Source organism: Corvus hawaiiensis, chromosome 4 (assembly GCF_020740725.1).
Source record: "Corvus hawaiiensis isolate bCorHaw1 chromosome 4, bCorHaw1.pri.cur, whole genome shotgun sequence".
Classification (NCBI taxonomy): domain Eukaryota; kingdom Metazoa; phylum Chordata; class Aves; order Passeriformes; family Corvidae; genus Corvus; species Corvus hawaiiensis.
Genome location: NC_063216.1, coordinates 27,834,597 through 27,844,894, shown reverse-complemented (window position 1 = coordinate 27,844,894; position 10,298 = coordinate 27,834,597). Strand labels below are relative to the sequence as shown.

At 48.6% G+C, this 10,298-nt stretch overlaps 1 protein-coding gene across 4 annotated transcripts; it reads left to right on the top strand.

Annotated features, from left to right (window-relative positions):
- The first annotated feature begins 2,602 nt into the window (after window positions 1-2,602).
- Window positions 2,603-10,186, top strand: EIF3D (eukaryotic translation initiation factor 3 subunit D). Of its 4 annotated transcripts, none has more exons than XM_048302244.1 (15): window positions 2,603-2,703; window positions 3,012-3,147; window positions 3,446-3,491; window positions 3,864-4,000; window positions 4,121-4,206; window positions 4,676-4,748; window positions 4,892-5,004; window positions 5,211-5,343; window positions 5,917-6,064; window positions 6,316-6,446; window positions 6,883-6,968; window positions 7,190-7,319; window positions 7,799-7,941; window positions 8,714-8,994; window positions 10,030-10,186. In XM_048302244.1, the coding sequence occupies exons 2-15, from the start codon at window positions 3,025-3,027 to the stop codon at window positions 10,041-10,043; spliced, it is 1,644 nt and encodes a 547-aa protein (XP_048158201.1). In that variant the 5' UTR covers window positions 2,603-2,703; window positions 3,012-3,024; the 3' UTR covers window positions 10,044-10,186. The 4 variants fall into 4 exon arrangements, with proteins under 4 accessions (XP_048158201.1, XP_048158199.1, XP_048158202.1 ...); XM_048302242.1 differs by having other exon boundaries at window positions 4,889-5,004; XM_048302243.1 differs by having other exon boundaries at window positions 2,613-2,716; window positions 3,014-3,147; window positions 4,889-5,004.
- The last annotated feature ends 112 nt before the right edge of the window (window positions 10,187-10,298 follow it).

The following is a 10,298-nucleotide window of genomic DNA, read 5'->3' as shown; positions in this document are numbered from 1 at the left end:
CCCACTGCCTAGCTTGGGGGGGCAAGGGGCAGGCGCTGTGGGGCTCACATGGAGCTGGGATCCCACTGAGCCACTGCAAGCGACCGGCGAGGCAGCTCCAGCACTAATGATGTTTGTCTCCAAAAAGGCTGTTTAGGTGAGACAGTTAAAAATTGTATTTTATAAACTGTATTTCTATAAGTGGATTTTTTTTTTGCTAGCGGGAAGAGGTGCTTTAATAATCCCACTTCTGATTAATGGCAGGATATCTTGTCAAAGCAAAGACCACTGCAGCTTCAGTTCTTTCTCGAGGAGGAATCACAAGTGGAAAATAAAGAACAAAATGCACACCTCTCTGCCTGGAAAATATTGATCTAGACTCTTCCTAGGTAAAAGATACTTAGTAAAATTCTCTGAAGAGTTTTCCAGCCTGTGAGCTGAAGAGATTTGTAAACCAATCCTGCTCTTTTTAGGGGTAGAGAAAATTTCAATCACTCTGGCATGAGAGCATTTGGGATTTATTGATTTATTGCCCTCACTCCCTGAGAAGAAATACTATCCCAATTACAGAGACAGGGACCCGAGGCACTGCTGTATTAAATCACTGGCTTACGGTCTCCTAGAGAGGCTGTAGGGCTGAATCCAACTTCCAGCCCTAGGCCTCCCCTCCAGCAGGTCCAGGGAAGCCATCGGGGACAATGGGAAAGCTTGACTATCACACTATGAACACAGCAAGGGCAACTGCAATTCCCATTCTTTACACATCTTTAACTCTCAAAGTCAAGTGGTTCTTGTAACACCCTCTAAAGCACAAAGTTGGTTGAATGATCACACAACTACAGCCTGAAAAGTACCTGATTTTGTACAGAACCATTGCAGAGTTTGAATTTGTACTTTTATTTCAAGAAGCTGTGTGTGAGAGAAAATGAAGAGGTACAGTATTAAGTCATGTTTCCTGTCCTAGCATGTGGCTTTATTGACATACTTCTTGTCCAAAGTCCTGTAAGTCTGTTCTCTATCAAAGTCATCTCTTAACTTCTATCTCCATTTTTATCTGGGAAAACAGGAATTTACCTACTGGACATCACAGTAACTCCATCACATGTCTGCAAAGCAAACTAGCACAACCAGATGGGAACTGCCCATTAATGGTTGAAATCTGTATTTGACTAAGCTGAGGATCGTCATTCTTCCAATACATGATTTTTGTAACGTAAGTTGAACTCCAGTTTTCCTAAAGGAAAAAAGTTTCCAATCGGGCAGTCCTTTGTGTGGCCATGAAGCTCAAGTTGTTTTCCTGAGAACAGAGGGTAGACAGGCAGAGGGAGTTTGTTAGACACCTATCCCATCCTGCTGCTATCAGGAGAGCCATTTACACCAAAACCATTCCCAACAGGCATTTGCCTACCTACAGGGCGGAATACTTCTGCCAAGAGAAGTTCCACGGTTCCAGGAAGTTTAGCCATCGTTAGCACGGGAGATGTTTCTGACCTCACCATTGTCTGAGCTGCTATGCTCTGCTGAGCCTTCAGTACACACAGAAAGCCAAGTTTTCTTCCTCTTTATGACATCTGGGTACAAACTGAATGGGTTTTGTCACATGTCACCCCCAGCTTTTACACTTAAAAGCCAAACTCAAGCATTTTAATCAACAGGGCAAATTTACACTATCCTTAACATCACTCTCCTGGCACTCACGCATGTTTTTCCTTATTAAGTGGCTATTAACCAGGAACAAAATTTCAATAAATGACAGTGTTGTCCCAAAATAGGTTCATTCACCCAGTCTGCAGGAGGCCAATCCACACACATAATCCAGGCATTTGATTTATTTACAGTTCTGCATAGAAAGGGGTGCTGAATAGCAAATCCATAAAGCCAGCATGATGACTACCAAAACTTTTCACTCTTTATATATTTTAGCAAACAAAGCCACTAATGTTCCTTGGCCAAAAATTACCTAATTCTCTTTTTAATTAGTATTCTGTCTTCTATTGGTTAATGATCCTCTCACTGCTCGTGCTAATTAGTCTGCACGCTCAGTCTTTCTCTCCTTTCGAGTCGGTGCTTTCTTGGGTCAGTGGCCGTGATCTCCCCCTGCCAGAATTACCTTTTACTCAGCTGCAGCTGATTCAGCACAGTTGCTGAGCAGTCTTTATTAGTTTCTTCCTTATCTTGGGGGTTCTGCCAAATGTCCCTGTGGCTTGTAAATTCTGCATTTTTTGTGCCCACAATCTGTGCTACATCCTTCTTCCCAATTTTGTTAACTTCCCCTGAGGTCATTGAAACACGTTAAGCCCTAAACCTTAACAAGGCAATTCTACTGTCAAGTAATTCGTCCTTCTAACACCTGGGTATCACTTGGAGCTTGTCTGTTGGCTGCCGTTTCACGGATTAAACCTCTTTTCTTGTTGATTAGACTTGAAAGTATACAAAGATCAAACATCAAAGAACATCCTTTCTTAAGAAAATTTTTTCATATTTGACACTTTGCGACAACGCGGCCGCTTTACGACAGCCGCGCTCGTTGGTCGCTTTTCCGGAGGGGGGGGGGAGGAGGGGGGGGGTGGTGGAGTTTTTCTACTTTACGACAACGGCGCTGCCGTCGCGCGGTGCTGACGCAAAAGGGCGCGCCGGGGTTGCGCGCGGCCTTTTCCCCGCCTGCCGCCGCCGCTGGAGCCGCTCCCGGAGCCGCTCCCGGATCCGCCGCCATCGGGGCCGCGCCGGGGCCGCGCAGGTGAGGGGGGCGCTGGGGCCACCCTGGGGCCGCTCGCCTGCCCCGCCGGCGCCTCCCGCGCGTACCGAGGACCCCCTCCCCCCGGCCCCGCCCCGCCGGTTCCGGCGGGGCCGCGTCGCCGCCCCTCCCCGGCACACGCAGCGCCCACCGGGACCCTTCCTTCCTCCCCGGGCCTGGTGGGCGGAGGCGCCTTCCCGTCGCGGTGGCCTGTGCCGAGGCAAGGCCTCAGGTCTCGGTGCCACACCGTGCGGCAGCTGAGGGTTTCGGGGTTATTTTTTTTCTTTATTCCACCTTTAGAAGATTAAAAAATGGCGAAGTTTGTGACACCCGTGATCCAGGACAACCCCTCCGGCTGGGGCCCGTGTGCTGTGCCCGAGCAGTTCAAGGACATGCCCTACCAGCCCTTCAGCAAAGGAGACCGCCTGGGCAAGGTACCTGTGCCGGGCTGGGCCGTGAGCTCTGGGTGCCTGCCGGGCCCCCCTGCGCGCTGCCTGCGGTGTTCGCTGTCGTTACCGTGGCTGCTCCTCTGGCACCCTTGGCACTGTGTCCTGACAGGCTGTGAACACCTAGCAGGGCTGCCCAGTAGAGGTGGGAGTCAGAGGGATTAGACCTGAAGCGTACAGCAGTGTTTGCTTTTGCTGCTGGGAACTATATGTGCAGAGTTAGAGGTGGGGGGGCGGGGGAAATGTCGTGTTAATGCTTGCTCTGACTGTTTATGCTCGTTCTTAGGTGGCTGATTGGACAGGAGCCACGTATCAGGATAAAAGATACACAAGTACGTGGGGTCTGGTGGTTCCTGGGGTTTCTTTTCTACAAAGTTTTCTTCTAAGCGTCGTTCCTGCTTTCATGTCTCACACCCACCCTGTAATTACCTGCACACCTCAGCAGGACAGGCAGCTTACTTTAGGAAGCGTGCTTTACCCTTGGGAGAGCTCTGTGGGGCTCTCCCTGTCCTTGGGGCTTACTCTGCATTTTTGTACTGCCTTGCTAACCGGGCTCGTAAGGGAGGTTTGGAGCGGGGGAAGACATGCAGGTGTAAGGCTTTTAGACATCAGGCTTAGGTGAAGGTAGCTGGGGAGAGAAAGGGGCAAAGCATCAGGGTTTTTTCTTAGAACCTCGGCGTCGAGACGCTTTGTTTTATTTCCAGACAAGTACTCGTCCCAGTTCGGCGGCGGAAGCCAATACGCCTATTTCCACGAGGAGGATGAGACCAGCTTCCAGCTGGTGGACACAGCCCGGACACAGAAAACAGCGTACCAGAGGAATCGTATGAGGTTTGCACAGGTAACGTGTTCTCAGAGATGGGATCCAAGGGGAGCCTCAGCAGCACAGGATTCTTTCCCAACTAAAATGTCTTTTTTCGTTTTTTGGTTTTTTTTTTTCTTTTTTCCATCATTTCTGCAGAGGAACCTTCGGAGAGACAAGGACCGTCGGAACATGCTGCAGTTCAGCATGCAGACACTGCCAAAGAGTGCCAAGCAGAAGGAGAGGTGAGGCTCCAGAGAGCTTGGACTGTGTGAACATACTGTTGATAAATTTGCAAACTTACAGTAACAGAACCTGCTGGAGCAAACAGCACAGGATTTCAGGATGTTTCGAGTCCAGTGTTCAGCTGGTGTCAGTAGTACTTAAAAGCATGGATTTCAAATGGCTACCTAATGCCTCAGGAGATTTTTTGAATTGTATTTAGAAAGTAAAGGTGGTGTTCTAAACAGAGAATATCCTTTCTGAAAACTATTTCAGTCTTCAGGTAAAACTATGTAAAGAGCTCCTCAAAGCAAAGAGCAGACTTTTTAATGCCTCAGGCATCTTGATCAACAGATGGCTCAGCAAATGTTTCAGCAGCTCGGTGCCTGAAAGCACTGCTCCTCTGGTGGTAGTTTGGAAGTGGAGGAATGGTTGTGGCATATAGGAATCAAGAACTTCTCTTCATGGCTTTTCTCACATTTGTCATTTTAGAGATCGTTTGCGCCTACAAAAGAAGTTTCAGAAACAGTTTGGAGTGAGGCAGAAATGGGACCAGAAATCACAGGTAGACAAACTGACAAGCATTGTGCCCCCTGTGATGGTTTGGTTTCTCTGGCTGCACTCACAGGGCAGCTCCTTTTGCACAAATCCTGATATGCTGTGTCTCCGTTTCGCTCTCTACCTGACCTGCCTCTGGCCGCACAGCAGAAACCTCGTGACTCCTCTGTTGAAGTTCGCAGCGACTGGGAGGTGAAGGAGGAGATGGATTTCCCTCGGCTGATGAAAATGCGCTACCTGGAGGTGTCAGAACCACAGGACATGTAAGTTCCTAAGACAGCCCTTTGCTCGCTTCCTGAGGCGACCAGATTTTTGGAAAGCAGGAGCTCAAGGGTCTCCTGCCTGGTCCCAGTGTTTCATGGAGGTACCCAAACCAGGGGGAGGTAATGGAACACCCAGCAGACCCTAGGGGTTCATGGGTGGTGTTATCTGTAGGAAGGGTATCGAGATGGTCCTCTTACCTTTGCAGAGAGTGCTGTGGAGCCCTAGAGTACTATGACAAAGCCTTCGACCGCATTACGACGAGGAACGAGAAGCTCCTGAGGAGCATTAAGCGCATCTTCCATACCGTCACCACCACGGATGACCCAGTTATCCGAAAGGTAGCTACCGGTTGGTAAAACCCAGGCGCGTGTTCATGGGTGTGTGCTGTTGTTGGAGACTAGCTGTCACCATGAGACCAAAGGGCAAAAGCAAGAAGCATTAACTGGTACCAGTATTTTTCTTAGGTCGAAGGCAGAGCTAGATTAATGCAGAGTTGAGAACACTGGCCAAGGAAAAGCTGTAATTCTGGAAGGGCAAGCAGACCAGTACTTGAGCTGTGTTGGAAAGGAAACTTACATCAGAGACCTGATCCTTGGGGCTTTGCTTTTGGAAGTGAGGAAGGCTTGGAGAGTTCTCTCTCGTGACCTCATTGGCCATAAGAAGCTGTGCATTTTCCAACAGAATTAACATTTCGTAGTAGTTTCTTTCTTTCTGTGGGTGAGGGTGGGCCAGGGTTGCTGGGTAGTGCCTTAGACTTGGTCTGGCAGTTGATGTGGTACTTAACAGTTCAGCTTTCTCAGTCAGAACAGCAGCAGAAATCAGTGATCTGGTTTGCTAGCACTTCTCATCCTGCCTAGGGAAATGGTATCTGTTCTTATTGCTGAAACAGTTTTTTCCTCCTGTATCCACAGCTGGCCAAGACACAAGGGAATGTGTTTGCCACAGATGCCATCCTGGCCACACTGATGAGCTGCACTCGCTCTGTCTATTCCTGGGACATCATTGTCCAGAGAGTTGGATCCAAGCTTTTCTTTGACAAGAGGGACAACTCAGATTTTGGTGAGGAAAAGTCATGAAAGGAATTTCTGTTGCAGTAGCTAAAGGGTGTAATTTTCTTTATGGTTATTTGAGTTTATTCTGTGTCTCAGTGTCCACATTGAGCCGCCTGAACAAGCTAATTACTGCAGTACATGTGATAGCTGTGTGGGGAACTTCAGTATTGATCTGCTCTGATGTGGGGCTAGAAACTCTCTAAAGCTGACATAGTTACTCCCCCAAGTATAACCACTTGCATCTGGTTTTCTTCCCAGACCTCCTGACAGTGAGTGAAACAGCCAATGAACCACCACAGGAAGAGGGCAACTCCTTTAATTCTCCTCGCAACCTGGCCATGGAAGCTACCTACATCAATCATAACTTCTCCCAGCAGTGTCTGAGGATGGTAAGGTGGAACAGTGATGAGTAGTGGGGTCTGTGTTTCAGAGTCTCAAGAGGAAACTTCATTAAGGCTGCTTTAGTACAGCACAGAAGCATTTTAATTGACAGTTGTGTTACACCAGTGGCCTTTCAGTTTTGAAGGAGGTGGGATTATTTCTGGTGAGATGTTGTAGAAAGGTTTTCACCTTGATTTCACAGAGAAGTCATCCTACTCCCATTGATGATGCAGACAGGCTTCTCAGTACACTTAATGAAGCCTAAGTGCCAGTAAAAGTGCTGCTTATAGTGCTGTGACTAATGTGGGCATAAGGCTTTCATCAGCTGTCTTAATGTTTTGGTTTTTCTCTACATCAGGGAAATCAGCTACTGTTGCTGTAAAAGAGTATTTTTCCAATAGAGGAGAGCTGTCTCCTAACATGCTCTGCTGTTTTCATCTGCAGGGAAAGGAGAAATACAAGTTTCCCAACCCAAACCCCTTTGTGGAGGATGACATGGATAAAAATGAAGTAGCTTCTGTTGCATACAGGTAAGCTGTTCTCTCTGATGTTTGTCATGGGGGCAGGATGTTAAGTGTGATACGGAGGCAAAACAGGTTAGGAGTGTTACTTACAGAGGCTTTACCTTGAAAAGGATTCATGGATGACCTCACAGTGAAAAGATGGAGGAGGAAAGGATTTTGCTGAGTGCTTACATGGATCTGGAAGAGAACAAAGGTCAGAAATAACCAGTTGGATTGTTTGTTGGCAGATACCGAAGGTGGAAGCTGGGAGATGATATAGATCTCATTGTCCGCTGTGAACATGATGGAGTGATGACAGGAGCCAATGGAGAAGTGTCATTCATCAACATCAAGACACTGAACGAGTGGGATTCGAGGGTGAGGAAGAACAAGATCCCCAAGCTAGCTCTAACTGCTTCACTGCTGCCTGACATGCCAGGTACAGCAGGAAAGATGAGACAAACATCTGGCGGTGTCCCCTGGGTGTTACATTCCACTAAGGAGTATAACTTTGGTGGACAAGCAGTGCTGATGGGATTCTCCCCCAAATGTGAGGTAGCTGGCTTGAACCCTTGTCCCTGGGTGTTCAGCACAGTAGCCAGTCTGTTCCTATGGTTCTCTTCAGAATTCTTCCCTCACAAACTACCTTTCTAACCAGTGCCACAAATGTTGAGCAATCCCAGCTGTTTGCATTTGTCCCTTCCCGGTGCAAGAGCTTTCCCTGTAGGCTGCAGTTCACATTCCCTCACGTGGTACCGTAGGGTAGACAGAAGCAGCTTCCTTATGTGATGACGAAATGGCTGAAGAGATGGCTGCTGCTGGCTTGTCAGGCTGACCCTGGTTCTGATTCTCCTCAGTATTGCAATGGGGTAGACTGGCGCCAGAAGCTGGACTCTCAGAGAGGGGCTGTCATTGCCACAGAGCTGAAGAACAACAGCTACAAATTGGCCCGCTGGACGTGCTGCGCGCTGCTGGCTGGATCAGAGTATCTTAAACTCGGGTAAGGGGGAGGTTCACACCAAATACCTTCCAGGTGCGTTTTCCATGATTAAATTTCATGTATGTCTGAGTGAAGCATTTACAAAATGAGTAATCCTAAAATCACCGTGTTTGAGTGGCCAAGAAAGGAAAGCTTGTGGTGAGTGCCCCAGCCTTGGTGTAAGCTGCTTCCTCTCCGCATCCAGCTGAGACTGACCCCACACGTGTGAGGGGCAGGTGGCCTGCGTGGGCTCTCAGCCTGTTTGCTGTGGCACCAACAAGGGAAATAAACACAGTAGCTGTGGTGCCTGTCAAGAATCTGATTGAGATGCTCAGTGCCTGTTACTGAGAAATTGAGTGGTGGGGGGAGATACGGCCACAGCATTTTTTAAACTATCAGCTTAAAATCAGTTGAGTACTGTAGGTAGTGAACAAGAGGCTTTTGCTAAGTAAGTTCTAGTGGTTCTGCAACCCTCGGTTCCATCCACAGATGTGGAACTGATGCTTTTGCATCTTCTTCATTCCAAACTCCCAGGTAATCATGCTATTGCTTAATTTTATCTATGGGGCTAATTCTTCTTTTATCTTTTGTACCTCTCCATCCGATTTGGGGATTTCCAGGTGCATTACAGATTGACAGTTTGTAGCCAGGAGATCCTCTTAGCTTTCAGTGTTGGAGTACTAGGATTTTTCAGCCCAGAAAATGAGATGATCATGCTGCTTTTCTTGCTGGTGTTCTTCTGCTGTCTGGGCTTAATCTCCTGATACCCCTCTGGTTACTTCTTGCCCCCTAGGTATGTATCCCGTTACCATGTGAAGGACTCTGCCCGCCACGTGATCCTGGGCACGCAGCAGTTCAAGCCAAATGAATTCGCCAGCCAGATTAATCTGAGCATAGAGAATGCCTGGGGCATCCTGCGATGCGTCATTGACATCTGCATGAAGCTGGATGAGGGGAAGTACCTCATCCTCAAGGACCCCAACAAGCAGGTGATCCGGATCTACAGTTTGCCTGATGGCACCTTCAGCTCTGATGAAGATGAGGAGGATGAGGAGGAAGAAGAGGAAGAGGAAGGTTTGTAGCATACTTGGTGCTTTATGCTTTTAAGTGATGTACTGGTGTGGATGAAAAGGGGAGTGATGTATGATGAAGACCACAGCTAAAGGGTCAGATCTGACCAGTGCAATGGCAGGAGAGGAACGAGGCTGGAGAATGTGTGGTCCTAAGGATGAGACTCAGTGGAAAAGGTGGTGGGTCACATTGGGAGTACTCAGCTGGAAGAAAAAGGAGAGGAGAGTTGGGAATGCAGATGTTGTGCCTCTGTACAGATACTTGATGAGGACTGATTTTAGCAGGGGCGGGGGAGGAGGTCCCAGAGCCAGAGTACTGTCTGGGAAAACAAAACCTGCCAAGAAGCCCTACATTCAGCGGCCCCAAGGTCTGCAGGAGTGGGTGGGTGCTAATTTCTGTTGGTACTGGGATATTTTTTGACTGCAGTTTTAGAAGTGGCAGTGACTATAAGGTGACACATTTAAAATGCGTAGTGATGAAGCGCAGTTGAGGGAACATGGTGAAGGCTTTTAGTGACTCTTGAAGCTGAGCAATCACTGGCTGGTCAGGATGGGAGTTCTGGAGGATCAGTGGTGTCCAGTGGCCAGTGCCTTCCCTTTGCTGCCTAAAACCATCTGTGACCCCTGACGTGAGACCTCTGTGTGCTCAGTTGACAGTGGGAAACCCTTTACCATAGAGCTCTTGCTTCTTTGATAGGAAAAATATCTCCCAGCTTATTTTTAGGCTGTAAGCGTAGCCTGGCTGCTCCGGATTTTATTATGGAAATGTTAGTTAGGTTGCTGTGTAATCTGCTCAGGAATGTAAATTGTGTAATTCCAAATGACGTGTATGTGGTCTTGGCTGATGGGCAGGTTTGTTGGGAAGCTGGGGGGAGGCAGGGAGACAGTTGGAGGTGGTATAAATCTCCCGAAGTGGCAGCCGTGATTTTTTTTGTGTTCCTTGTGGCATTTCCTTGACAGCAAGGGTTTAATTTTGGGGTTTGGGCTGTTTCCTTTCCCCAGCTGCATTTACTTAATTTCTGTTCCTCTTCTTTTTCAGAGGAAGAGAGCTGAACCCCGTAGCCAGCACCGGGAGGCTGCAGTGCCCGGGCAGCTCCGGTCCCTGGGGGTGGGCTGTGGCTGCACCTTCGCCCTGGCTGTGCTGCACATAGATCATAAACGGGGGGAAACAGGAATAAAGTTGATTTTGCCGAGTGCCGGCGCTGTTTTGTGTGTCTGTGTACGCCTGGCTCGGGTGCCCCCCGCGGTCACGGCTCCATCCCGCGCCTGCCCCTTTAAGCGCGCCCGCCCCCGGACACGTGGTGCGCG